General features: G+C 38.2%; 1 protein-coding gene across 1 annotated transcript; it reads right to left on the bottom strand.

Moving 5' to 3' along the window:
* Positions 1–2,010: 2,010 nt before the first annotated feature.
* On the bottom strand, positions 2,011–6,739 carry dmrt2a (doublesex and mab-3 related transcription factor 2a). Its single transcript, XM_079690444.1, has 4 exons — positions 6,547–6,739; positions 5,385–5,789; positions 3,751–3,853; positions 2,011–3,340 (listed from the first exon to the last, which is right to left on the bottom strand). The coding sequence occupies exons 2-4, from the start codon at positions 5,736–5,738 to the stop codon at positions 2,253–2,255; spliced, it is 1,545 nt and encodes a 514-aa protein (XP_079546570.1). The 5' UTR covers positions 5,739–5,789; positions 6,547–6,739; the 3' UTR covers positions 2,011–2,252.
* Between the last annotated feature and the right edge of the window lie 8,038 nt (positions 6,740–14,777).

The following is a 14,777-nucleotide window of genomic DNA, read 5'->3' as shown; positions in this document are numbered from 1 at the left end:
ACTCACACACTCTCACACACACACAAACACACACACACACACACACACACACACACACACAGTTTCCATATAGCTAATAATAAGGTGTGGAAAGTACATAAAATACTTGTATTATTCTAAATACAACTTTGAAGTTATTTACACATACAGTATAAACCAGTGGCAAAAAGGAAGCACAGATGGGAAAGAAACAGTAAAAATTGAAAAAGACCAAGCTTAACTCAAGTGCTGTATTTATAAAAATAAAAATTAATAACTGTTACATTTTACGATAAAATTAACAATTTACTTTGCATGTTCATGTTAATAATACAATTTATATAGCCTATCAACTTATTAATTGTGATGTGAAATCATAGGGTAAGATAATACTCCACTTTTAACAGCTTCAACATTAAAGTGATTGGCCTTTATTAGAAAGATAGAAGGGAAAGAGCAGCAAGGACTGAGCCACAGTAGTTTGGCATGTTTATGTTAATACTTTTGTACTTCCCTTTGAATTTGAATGCTTAGAGCAAAAGTTTTTTTTCACTGTGGTTTTACTACTTTTTACTTAGCTAATAGATCTGAGTATTTCCACCGCTCCTCTCTCACACTGAACAAAAAAAAAGTGGCTCCACAGGCTACTTAAAATGATGTCATCTTTTTCTGGTGACACAAAATGTCATCATCAGCCCAAATCCAATTACAGCAGCAACAGGACTCTCTTTGAAACGATCACAAATCCACAATATTATCCTGACATCAGATGTCTCAGTGGGTTTAAGAGCAGAAGAAGTTCAAAAGAAATAATGTGAAAATAAAGCTTTAAAGTGGTTCGGGTCGGATTGAGGCTGATGAAATTCGAAAGTTGTTGCCAGAAATAAAAGATTAATGAGTTTGAAAAAAAATAAAACTCTTTCGTCTTGTTCATTATCTAACGCATCAGTGTTCTGCAGCTCATGTGAAACCCATGTTCGAAGCTGTCTTTCAGCAAACACACACACACACACCCACACACACACACACCCACACACACACACACACACACACACACACACACACACACACACACACACACACACACACACACACACACACACACACACATTGAGAGTCGTAAGTGTAAAGGAATGAGTGGAGAAATGCATCTTGAACAGATTTATGGGCTGATATCATGTTAGTCCACATCCACGCTTCATGTGTGTTTGGATTGTGTGACCTGTGTTTTGTTTTATGCAAATATACAATATCATGAAAATAGTCGGGCAATAATCCTATAATGGGAACCGAGGATTATTGAAGGATACTGAAATTAAATCCAAGTCAATTTGTTTAAAACATAACTCTGATGCTCTTTTTGTTGATGTTTATAAAATAAATCCTCTAGATTTCATAGAAAATATGTCAGGTTTAAACATAATGGTTTCAGTAAAATAAGCCCCGAAATGTTAAATGAGCCCCTCACTTCTGGAGAATTCAGTCGACAATAAATGTGTAATGTCAAATTACATTTTTGTCAACAAAGATATTCGTTTATTTTTATTTTATTACATTTTTTAATGATCACCAGTATCAATCTAAATCCAACGACAGCAAACAAATTACCTATCATTTGTTTGCTTATAATAGTTTGGTAGTACCTATAATAATAACACTTCTCCAACAACACACATGTGAATGTGACTTATTTTGTAAATCTTACAAAAAATATGTAAACATTTATTATTTTAAAATCAATTGTAAAAAGGTTTGGCTGCCTTATTGCCCTATTTCCTGCCAGAGAAACTCTAAATTACAAAAGAGAAATAAGTTTATTAATTTATTTTATAGATAAATGGTAAAACATTGATTTTGATCAATTACATTTTTGTATTAATACCTGCCGTTTGGTGGGTTGGGGTAAGGTGAATAAAAACGGCAGTGATTTAACAGTGGGTGTAGACTAACTTCTGACCGAAACAAAAACCTGTTCACAATTAAATATGTCACAACCCATAGCATAGAATGAAATACAAGACTTTTAATGGGAAGAGTTCAATCTTTCAAAGTTTATTGACATGGGGAAAACGTTGGGATAATGTTTAAATACTCTACATAATAAAGTTATTAAAACATGCACATGTAAAATATAATATACTGTACATAAATATTACATTAGGGAAAACAATGTTCTAGCTGGTCTAGTTTCTAATGCAGTGCCGGGGTTCAGGATTTAGTTTGACCCTCTAGCTGAGACAAACCTGACGATTATAGTGCAAGAAAAGGGGAAATTAATGGAATGCTCGACTCATGGCAGGCGCGGGTCTCTTCAGTATGGCCTCCACAGAGAAGGACAAAGACTCACTGGACGCCATCTTGGTCCCCACAGGCTTGGACAGAAAGTCTTTAGCGTACCTGTTGCTGATTTTCACAGCCTGAATGTCTTTGGCGGAGCCCTCCCTGAATTTTCGGGCGGCCTCCTCTAAGAGCTCTTTGCAGTATGGAGCCCTGAGCTCCAGCCCGGCACCGCCGCCGCTTTTCTCACTCAGCGAGTGCTGGATGAGCGAGTGAAAGGAGTTGAGTTTCACAGAAAGCTTAGCGTTGTCCTTGCTCAGTTTGTTCAGGACTTGGCTGGAGTTTTGGGAATGAGAGTTGTTGGGGAAGGACTGTCCGAAGCTCCTATTGGGTGGAGAGAAGGCTGAGCACTCCCTCTGCGTGACACCGGGGGCTTTGGGATCAGCCCGTTGAGGGTCTGCGGAGTCCTGCGCCGCAGCTGCTCGGGATCCTTCCACTTTAGCGGCGAGAGCAGCCGCAACCTCCTGCTCTGACGGATGGCTCTCGTCAGGCATCACCTTGGGCTCCCACATTGCACCTGGCTTCATGTTCTGCACCGCCGTGGCATTGAAGAGGCACTGCTGGTAGAGCAGGGCATCGCCCAGGTTGGCTGCACCACGGGGCCACATCATGAAGCCCCCTCGCGAGGGCTGCAGCGGGTAGTGGCGATAGGTGGTGGCTACGCTGACGTTGGAGGCGATGAGCTCCACGTTGGCGGAGCCGGCGGGGTACTGCATGGACAGATCCAGGCAGTTAGGGCCCAGGAAGTTGCACAGCTCTTTGGGCTGGGGTTCAACCTGACCTGCGGGCGAGTAAGCTGTCTTGTAGTTGTACTCTGCGGTGTGGTGGGCCATGCTGTTAGGGAAGATGAGCGAGGCTGCCTGGCTGTTCTCCAGCAACTCTCGCTCTTTGTACTCCCGCTCCAGCATGATGGATTCCAGCTCCTTGTCGGCGAAGGCCCTCCTCTTCCTCATGCGATCGCTCAGCGGCGGGGGGAGGGACGGGCCGGCTGGCATGTATGGATCACACTGCACCGGACGGTATCCTGCCATGAAAATAACTCACATTTAATTCAAGCATGTGATTTGTTGGATTAAAGCAGATGCATGCAGGAATGTTCACACTGACAAAAATGCAAAAAAAATTATTTCAATCTGGTTTGAAGAAAATATAAATCAATAATGAAATCCTATTTGCATGTTGTAGCAGTGCTGGAGATGACTTGAGTGAACTCAAGTGGAAAAACATTATGAAGTCTCTGCTTGCATGTTAACAAGTCCATATCACTCTTTCGGAATTGTTTGTGGAAAATAAAAAATCCAAAGACAAGCCACAGGATAAACTGAGGTTTTATCAGGGTTAAACATGGACAGAGGATGAGCCAAGAGAAACATAAAAAAGGATCAGGAAGATCTATAACATGATTCTATTTGTCAGATTTGTTGCCTTATTTACCTTCGAGGATGCTTTTGGCGAGCATGGTGGACGGTCGAATGTGTCGCTGATATATCGTCCTCCTCTCTGCTGGAATGTGTTTCCCAGATATTCCTTTCTTATCCTGATAAATAGAGAAAACAAAACATTAAAGACCTGCTGTCAGGATGTTTTCCTTGATCCTTTAAAAATGCCTGATTTGTCACAGTAAGTCCATGTCCAAATATGGGTCATGTTACTGTTTTCTTGTATTTCTTTCCGAAATAAATGTGTGATATAAAAGCAGGATCACTGTGTTTAACAATTGAACATGAGGAATAGGCCAACCCACAACGTTAATGTTAAATATTATTAAAATGTCAATGAGAAATAAGATAAATCACAGATAGGTTTGACAGTTGTTTTACCTAACGTGATTGCAATATTTTTAAAATCATTATGTGGTTCATTACTTCACGGCAGACATTCTCAAATATCTGTATTTAACTGGCAGGTATAGCAGATGTTGCTTTTAGGAGATCATTAAGGAAGATATGTGTTTTTTTTACAAGTAAAAACTGAAATGTATAATAAATAGCGGGATAGTGAGACATTCAGCTATATCATTTGCTGGGACAACATAACAGTAAGAAGCCCTCCTGAGAAGCCATTTTGAGAACCACTGATTGACACTCTTGTTCATTCGGTCAGCCAAAAAGAAATGGTAGAACACTAAAGAACTACATTCACAGCTGAACCCTTAACCATAAATCTGTTGCACTACACCCCCAAAGTTAAATACCAAAACTAAACCTAAATCTGCTTCCAAAATTGAAAGTTCAAGTTTGGGTGGAAAACAAAACTGTATTATTTTTAAGAGGCTGTTGGTGACTTTGGAGTGGCTGAACAAAGAGAGGAAAACATGTCAGCCATGAATTGCTGTTGTATTACTGTAAATTAAGACATTTAACACTGAACAATAAGGCTTCTGTTGAAAAACCAGAAAGGCCTGTTTTTTCAACACTGTTATGATTGTTAATGGTGGCACTGCAGATCAAATAAATAGAAAAGGAAATAAAATATACGTTTGATTGGAATAGGAAGACCAATAAAGTAATATCCAGTAAGAAGATAACTTTAAGCGAATTACCTAGGCTAATTGTTATTAACGTTTAATAATTAAGTCACATGTAAGGTATACATTAGCCTATACATAGGCTAATCAGAGGGACAACCAAACTGTCTTAACATAAACGCATAGATAACTTGTGGATAAATAACAATAATTAAAAAGGGAGTAATTGACCCTGACTTGTAAGATCGTGATTTAAAAATGGTTGCTGATTTAAAAAAGGAAAGAGAGGTCTTGGTGAATAAACTTAAAGGCTCCTTATGACGTAAACTAAAGTAGTCAATTAGTCTTTTTAGACGTTTTGTTGTATTGTTAATCGTGTTTGTTATTGGCATAATTCAAGGCCTGTACTTTCAGGAAAGCAGTATTGACGGAGGTGAAATAAAGGGAAATTAATTTTAATGTGGGTCGAATTTAATACTTTGCTTTTGCTGATTATACACGTTAACGGAGGCAACAGACTTCAAGTTTTCTGCATAATTTTAAAGAACCACATTCCTCCGTGCGACACATATCCATACACTCTCACACTCTCCGGGCCTACCTCCGTTGCTTGCTGCCTCCTCAGGGCCACCTGCGCCGCCATCACCCGCTGCCTCTCCACCACCAGCAGGCAGTTGGCGCATTGGCAGTCCCTCCAGCGGCAGAAGCGCTTGTGTCCCTTCAGGCAGGAAACCACGCCATGGTTTCGGCAGCGGGCGCACTTCGGCGTCCGGCTGAGCCTCCTCTGTTCCCCCATGCCGCTGGGGGCCAGCTTGTCGTCGCCCTTCCCGCCCTCTGCTTCGTCCTCTCCGAGCGGCGCCGACCCGGGGCGGCTGCAGGAGTCCGCCTGGTCGTCGCTCTCTGTCTCCAGGCTCTCTACGTCGATTTCAAACTCGCAACCGGCGTTGTCTGACATGACTGCCCGAGTCCTCCGTCGGCTGTGTGTAGGCCTACAGCCAGTTTATGTCTGGAGAGAAATATTAAATATTATCAGACTGTAGGCTATATTATTACGGCTGTTGAAATGGCACTTGAGTAAAATTCACTCAACATCATTATGTGAGGAAACTCCCATGTCTCTATAATAACCGATATCATTAGGCCTATACATTCATCTCAAACTTGCATTATTTTAATGATGGTTTAAACTAACTTTTAAATCTTTAGATTTCAATTGTTTTGTCATTTGTAGTGTTGCTTTACATCTGAGCTATAAATGTCTTATGTTATCTCAAAAGAAAACTATAAGATTAGAAAAACAATAGCCTAGTGTTTGACTTCTTAATTTGTACAAACGTAGCATAAATAGAAATAAGAAACGAAAAAGTGAACACACGAAACCTTTAACGTTATGCTGTCGATAGGCACAAATAACAGTAGTACGATTACTGCGATTCAGGCTAAGATTATACTGCAGATATTAAACCATAATAAACATTGATTTTCTTCACAAATCTAAGAAAACGGTGAGCATATTTGAATAACTTTTAGCCAAAAACAAGTCACAGCAAGAGACTAACATTAAAATGTAGGCTATCAGCCATTAATAATCTGACTCAAACCACACTTCGGTCATCGCTCCTCTCGGTATCCAAACACGCAGTCTATGCATGGGTCTAAGTGGTTGGCATTAATATGGTCAAGTCCCTACATTTAATTGGCCATTTTAGAGTTATGTTATTTTGTAATGGTGCATAAAAAGACAAGAAAGGAGTCTAGTTTACCTGATCAAGTTGATTCAGCGATCTTGTCCCGGGGTTTTCTTCTTTGTATGACGTCGTTAAGCAGCGACGTGATGAATCACACACACTCGCGACTCCACAACAGGCTTGTAATGAGCTGCTAATTGAGTAGTTGTATGAGTGTGTACTCCGAACAGATCCACATTTCCTCTGAAGCACACACTCATAGCGCCACTCCTATGAAGCGCTTCAGTCTGCCTTTTTTGGCCTCTGATTGGCTGCTTCCGAGCGCGAACCCACCAATAGGATTACGAGCAGTTATTCCCTGCATGCGCTCAATAGTTTCTTTGTCTTTTCTTTTATAGATGAGAAGATCACAATGGAAGTGTACTTTTTCAGTTTACTGCGGGGGAGGACACTGATTTGTTACTAATTTATAGTTTGTGTTGATCAAGTATACCATTAGCTTTATTCTAATTTGCTAGATAAAGTAACCACCACATGGCTATAGTCAAAAATTATTAATCAACAGCATGTATAGAAACATTTAACATCAAATTGAGCATGCGTTCAATAATGTTAAAATAATTAATGGACAAAATGTCACTGCTGGCTGATTTACCCTAAAAATAGGTACATTAGGCCATGTTTTTAACTTGATGGGAAAACAGAATTACGGTGCCCTTTTATTACCAGTTCTTCGTGTATTTCACTTCAATAAAATATATGTATTCATGTTCAGTCGCCCTTAATAAAACTCAAAATGGTTGATTATCAGCATCAGATCCAGTGCAACAGCTTATCTGCGGGACACACATAACATCTCTTCTGTATTAAGGTGGTTGCACATTGTATCCTGCTGATCTGTGATGTGTGTAAATATCACTGACACATCAAGCAGCAGAGCAGATCGACAGCTGATAACGTTGTGAGCTGCAGGTTGTTACAGTCTGTCCTCAAGCAACAAGTAGGCTAACTGAGGATAATGATTACAATGTTTTCACAACAATCACACCTGAAGAAGAAAAACACCTTGTCAGCATGCAGAGTCCCACACACAACAAGTCAAACTTTACCTAAAATATACCCACAGGTACAAACTTCAACTGATCTCAACACTCAATCCCAAATCATAAAACCCCTTTAATTTAACCCGCATCATTTACCGTGTCATTGAATGCAGAACACACTGCATCCATAACATTTTAATATAAATCCAATGAAAAATGTCGACATTGAAATAATAAAAGCACAAAACGTTAAAATCAACCAACGTTTAAAAGTTTATTTTGTACACGTTCTTCGCCTGAATTAACGGAATTTGTTGTTTTCTGTCGTCTTAATACTGTTTTTAAAGGTTAAAATAAAATTTGACATTGTGTTATTTTTTTGTCGTATTCAGGTTATTGTAGCTTGCCTCTTTTTTGCGTGTCTGGGTGTGACTCCTAAATCTGAAAGAGGAATGTGAACAACTTATGTTTGCCTTTTTGTTTGCAGTTTGCTGACTGAAAGCCTGACTCAAAAACAAAAAAGAGACATCGCAGCATTTACTCAGGGCCAACTGACTCTGACAACAGAACAATACATCCAGCTACTGTAGCGTGGGACCTAATGTTGACCTTTTGTTCAGCCACTTGTGAAACTAACGAACAAAGCGAGCCTTAAAGGAAAATAGAGTTTAAAAGAGTAGTTCTCCATTTGGTCCTGTTTGAATAGTACTAACTTGGCACAAAATTAATTTTAGTAAAAAAATAAATGAATCATAATTGTTAGTTTTATTTATGGATGAATCATTTATATCTTACAATTTGTTGAATATAGATTTTTATCGCAAAAAAACGAAATTCGTTCGAACATTATTAAAGACACGTGATAAATTGTAAAAACATTTTTTTACTTTAATCTTGTGTTGCTTTTTTGTTATTTGATGGCCTATCTCTATATTGACTTTATAAATAATTCTAAGACTATACGTTTTAGTTACCCAAGGATTTGCATGTGTTGTAAATGTCATACAAAGAAAACTTGACATAGTTAATATACAGTAATTAAAATAAGAATGTTACAGTCTTAGGAAAAACGTAATTTTGGACTAATACACTAGGAAACATAGTGCTTTTGTCTTAGTTTTTATCACATCTTTGTCCAGATGAGGACAGTGCCTCTTGATGGTTCCTCCATGTGTTGGGGGTGAAGACGTCAGGCCTGCAGGTGCAGCTTTATTTGCCACTTCGTCTTAATTTATTGTGGAGGTTACGAGCGGCCACCCCGGGCAGCAGCTTCCACATCAGGAATGCTTTGATGCTGAGAGCCGGCTGACTCTGGGACAGGAGGATCCACGGAGCTGCAGGAACCTCCAGCCGAAATGTGTTGTCTGTGTCCGCTGGATCATTATGGCCGTGTGGGGCCAGGGGCCCTTGATTGGGTTTCCAGGAACCGTTTTGGATCTTCTATTGTCCCTTGAAGGTTTCCCAGGGGGGCATGTCAGAGTGTATTGGGGAATTTTAGAAGAGGCCCAAGGGGATGTTAAGGTGGTTATGAATATTTAAGGTGGTTCATATGTATTCATTATATCCTGGAATCCTTTAAGAAGCTCCCCTTCAAAAACATATTGGAATGTATTCAAGGATGCCTTCAAACTCCTGAGAGATCCCCATACCCCTGGGGAAAACCTGAACATGGTGCAATATAGCCAGGAACCTTGGACATTGGAAGCAAAAGATACCTCTGCATCCTGGAAATCCCTGAGAATTCACTAGTTTCAGTGTGTTTTTTGGAACAAAGTGTCTGTTAAAAGGTCTGTCAGTCGTTGAGAAACGTCAAGTTATCCTTCAATGGTTACAGGCATTATAATTACTTTTTTCATACCAGGTGTTTTAGATCTTTTGGATTTGTGCAGGGTCCCTGAAGGAGAGACATGGATCTTCTAAGGAGTTCTGAGGTCCCTAAAGGGGTTCAAGGCCTTACTGTGTCAGGGTTCTCTGTTGGGCCCTCAATGATTTCCATGGATCCTTGAATGGATTATGCATTATTGACATTCATGAAATATTGAGGACATTTCGGGAGTCTCTGATAGGACCCATGAGGATCCTCCTGGAAAGGATTCTGTCAATAGTAACGGTGTTTGCAGGTGGCCTGGACATTTCTTCACAGGACATTTTTTACAGGCCAATAAATAATTGGATTAGGGAATTAAGGAAATATGCTTAATTATTGCTTTGAAATAAAAAATAAATAATTGGATTAGGGAATTAAGGAAATATGCTTAATTATTGCTTTGAAATCAAATGTATTATTATTATTATTATTATTATTATTATTATTATTATGCAGGAATAATGAATGATCATATTTATCCAAAAGGAAAAATGGATCATTACTTGTATTGATGTACAAAATAATTTTAAACAAGCTCCACCTCATCCTGTTTCAATACTGAGACCTTATGGGATCCTGGGGGCTTGTGAGAAGGTTTCTGTTGTCTGTGAGGGACTTCCAGTTCGCTTGGAAAGTCTGTGGATCCTTAAAGGGATTCCAGACATTTTTAAAGAGTTCCAGGGGTCTTTGATGCTCTCCGGGGATCCTTGAGGAGTTGCAGGGAATCTTTAAGGGCTTCCAGGTTTCAACCAAAGAGTCTAAGGGAACTTCCAGTATAGGTTTGGGAATCATGGAAGTGTTTTATTCATCCTTGAATACTTTTCAAGGATTCCAACTACTACAGAAGAAATGTCAGGTTGTTGTTGTTTACACAAGTGTCCGGGGTTATTCTCCGGGGATCCTTCAAGGGCCTCCAGACCTTTGCAGTGCGGACCTTTGGAAACACCATCTCAAATCTGCTTGTTTGAATCATTCAATAAAAGTTTTAACATTTCAAGAATATCTAGTGATTTTTTTTTTTTTTTATATCCACCATATTAGCCACTATAATTTTCTTGTTATGATACTTTAAATGAACTTTGAGTTGTTTGTTCAGTGGGCCTTTGTATTTCTAGAACAAGGGCATATCTATCCTAAGATGTAGATATCTTAACGTTTATTTTGGGTATGGTCTCCGGACATTACTCAGTATACATGCTTTAAATGACCTTTTTAATGGTTTCGACCTGGAGAAAGACACACACTCGTAATGACACTTTCTCACACGCTGTCCAGTTTACTTTTGGGGTTGAGTGAAACAACAGCATCTTGTTGGAAGCGCCCCACTGTGCAGGTCGTAAAGCGAAACAGGAGCTGTGTATAGACAGAAGAGCAGAGTGGGATCACTGGGGATCCTGTTATGTTAATTAGCCTCTGAAGAACCGACAACACATGCTGCTGAATACAAAACCAGGCGGGACCACATTTGTCTCTGTCTGACACCTCGACCTCTCCTGGGTAATGTGCAACAAACAGGGGGACCTGTCCCTCAGCTGTGGACAGCAGTGGAAGAGGATTAACCAATATCACACTGTGAAAATACTCTGTAGCAAGTCAAAGTCCTGCACTGTATACACAAATATGTATGTACAAACTAGAACATGTAAAGGCTGGACGTGTTCTGGCGCCGGGGAGCAATAGTTACTGTAGTAGTAGTACGTTTGGTGCCTTGCTCAAGGACAAGGCTCCGATTGGGACTTGAACCGACAACCCTTCGGTTTCCAAGCCAAGTGGGTACAGACTGAGCTACTGCCGCCCCCAAGTTATAGTAAAATGTGTAATTAAAGTCCTTTAGGGACACAGGGTCTCAGGCACAGGAACGAGGCAGGGACGTCCTCCACAGCACAGGGACCCTCTGAAGACCCAGGCCCATTGTGAAGACATGTTCTCACTGCAATCCTTTTCGGTCCAAACAGTCCATCCATCAAAGGAAACTTTGGAGTATGAAATTGGATTATAATTACTCATGCATTCATGTAAAAAAAGGATTTTGCTGTATAGTTGGTTGAGGTGGAGCTGAGTTTAAACCATTTTGTATCAAAGAAATGCTTGTTTTCTCCAATATTTATTGATTGTTTGGTTTTAAACAGATATGAGACTGATGAGAACTGCTGTGTAAGCAAAATATATTGGCCTTAAACTTGTTTGAATTAATGAAAACATTAAACACGTTTTAATAGTTACAGGAAGGAGCAGCAATTCCTCACATTGGTGAATCTGAAAGTGCACTGTTGGCAAATAAAAAAGGCAATTATCAAGACAGTTGCCATTTGCCATTCTGTCAATCAATTAATTAACACATATTTTTGAGCTGTTCTTGTTTATAGGCTTGTTATGTACAGCAGTTGTTTATATGCAACATTGTACTTTAAAATCCTTTTTATTAGATGCAAAACATGTCAACATTAAGCTGTTAAATAATTTTAGTGGAAATAAAAGTACAATATTTAGCTTTAGTGGAGTAGAAGTATTAAGTGACATTAAACCAAAATACAAGAGTAAAGTTCAATTACCTCAGATTTTCACTTGGGTGCTTTTCTCTGATACATGTAGTTAAAACACATCCAGACTTTTCACATTTTTTGCATATTTTTTGATATATATTGTTTTGTTATTTTTCCATGTGGGTTTGTTTTAAATGTGAGAACAGGGTGAAATGTATCCTCCTTAAAGAATCATATTTAAATTAAATATTTTCAATATAACTATGGCTTTCTATAGAATGATATACGTTTCATGGGTTACATACATGTAGTAATAAAACATTGATGAAAAATGAATGAAAGCATGTCACCTCTAACCCCAGTTGTACACTATATGCCCAGAATAGCAATATCTATTTTGCCCACTGTGTGGCAGACGGGAGCAGTTTTCAATGATCAGAACAGCCTCATAAAAACGTTTTTAAACAGTGGTAAAATAAAACTTGCTGAAGAACTGTTGAGGTGTTAAATGAGCAATGTAAAGCATGACAATTCTAGCAACATTGAACAAAAATTGTGAAACCTCTTCACTCTTCATTTATAAAAATATGGGGAAAACAAGTTTAAAGAGATTTCTGAAAGGGTATTTTTCTTGTTTTTATTTCGCCATTGCACTGCTTTGAAGTACTTATTATATATTTATAATATATTTCCAAACTCCAGTATTTAAATTCAGTACAGAAATTGTGCCTTTGACATAAACATGATTTTGATGTATTTCACCACTAGAGGGCAGTAAATTAAAGGTTTTAAACAAAGATGATGACCAAGAGGATAGATTGTGTTTCATATAGGGCTCTTTTAAAGTCTGTGCATGTTCCTTAATGTTTTGAAGTTGGTTTTCTGTTTTATCAATTGTCAAATAATCTCTCAAACAGAAAAATATAAATTTTAAAATAACAAAGTTTCATCTTAATCTACAATATAATATCATCATTTATTTGTTGATAATATTGTGTATATTAATTTGAATCTGCAATGTAAGAAGTGAAAAGAGGCTGTATGAGAAACATAAAGACATTTGAAGAAACATGTCACAGCAGAGGCACAAAATACAAATATGAACCTGAAATTCACATATCATGTCCACTTGTAAGTGTTTGATTTGCTTTGTGAATGTCGCATTTCCGATATATTTAAAGGAAATTCATAACCTGTTGTGCCACCAATACACTCACAAACACTGTTGTTTAGCTAAAATATTAGCATTCAAGCATGTAAACATGTCAGAACATGTCCACATGTCACAATATGTAAACATGTCACAGTAGAGGCACAATATACTAATAAGAACCTAAAAATGAACAGAATATGTCCTGTTTAGGACTCTTGAACACAATACACTTGGAAACTGCACACCAAATGGAGCTCTAGTGCAGCATTAGAAAGTGAGGTAGTAAACAACGTTAAGTTACAGTTTGTACCTCAAGAGTTTGTTGCTTAGCCCGTGTACTCGAACAGAGGCTATCATACTTACTATAATATTATATATATATTATATAATATATATGATCATAATTACTCATACTGACAGATTTAAACGGCCCCTACACACGGCGGCGTGCGTTGCCGCTTCAAAATTTCTGAATCTGCCCATTCAACTTTGAATAGGGTGACGTCACGATTCGCCGAACTGCATTGTGGGAGCAAAGCGTAGCTTCTCTCGCGTGCTTGCTGCAAAAGTAGAGCAATGTTCTACTTTTGACGCCTCGACGGAGGCGTCAGCCAATCGAATCATATGCCAGTACAAGCGCTAGCCAATCAAACCGCGTGCTTGTGTGTCCGGGGCGCATCTATCGTTATTCCAACCCAGTTTAGATTTAACCACGCCCACTTCCACAATTACATGTACTCACACATGTATTTATTTATTTATACACACAGATGTATTCATTCATTTATATACAAACAGCATTATTTAATGATACTGTTTTATATATATATAGGCCTATATATATATATACATACACACACATTTATTCATTTATAAACATATATATATAAACACACACTTATATGTACTCACACATGTATTTATTCATTTATACACATGAGTATTCATTCATTTATACACACAGAGCATTATTTAATGATACTATTTATATATATATATATATATATATATATATATATATATATATATACACATTTATTCATTTATAAACATATATATATATATAAACATACACTTATATGTACTCACACATGTATTTATTAATGTATACACACAGATGTATTCATTCATTTATACACACATACTCACATATATACACTTTATATTAATTCATTTGTACACACACACATACATATATATATATATATAAACAAAATAACACAATATAATAAAAACAGTTGCAATAATAACACAATATGGTATCATCAATTCTACCCTTTTGTTTTTGCTCCCATATTTCAATTAAAATATATTTTTCAAAATCAATATTGGTGGGGGCTCTTTTGAAAAGATAATCAATAACACCGCCTGACAGTTGTTGCAGATTATACAGCATACTTGTTACTTACACACATGGGCGATGGTCCCAAAAAAGCCAAAATCTGCACTGTAAAAAAAATATATACATTTATTAGGCACTCTGAATAAGGGTTGACTTTGTAATAATCATGTCTTTTAATTGGTGTATATGTCTCACCATCTGAAGGCTGGGACAGTGGGAGGGGTGAGGTAGGAACAGGGGACTGCTGAATGCTGAAGTCCCAGGATACAATCCCAAGTTGACTGCATGATCCACTTATCTGTTTGCATCAACTGCAGGAGGTCAAGCAGGGGTCATCCGATGTTCTTTAGGTGCAGAGGGCAGTGGACCTTTAGCCATTTAATACTGTGATGTAGGGTAATGGATTTGTATTAACAGG

Source organism: Notothenia rossii, assembly GCF_949606895.1.
Source record: "Notothenia rossii genome assembly, chromosome: 6".
In the NCBI taxonomy this organism is placed as follows: Eukaryota; Metazoa; Chordata; class Actinopteri; order Perciformes; family Nototheniidae; genus Notothenia; species Notothenia rossii.
This window is presented reverse-complemented; position numbering and strand designations above follow the sequence as displayed.

Bases quoted from the DNA above. Each gene is read 5' to 3' on its own strand.
- dmrt2a (XM_079690444.1), bottom strand. From the start codon at position 5,738: ATGTCAGACAACGCCGGTTGCGAGTTTGAAATCGACGTAGAGAGCCTG. The intron at 3,854-5,384 runs GTAGGCCCGGAG...TCTATTTATCAG, and splicing joins GGAGGCAGCAAGCAACGGAG to GATAAGAAAGGAATATCTGG. The intron at 3,341-3,750 runs GTAAATAAGGCA...TTTTCATGGCAG, and splicing joins CGCCAAAAGCATCCTCGAAG to GATACCGTCCGGTGCAGTGT.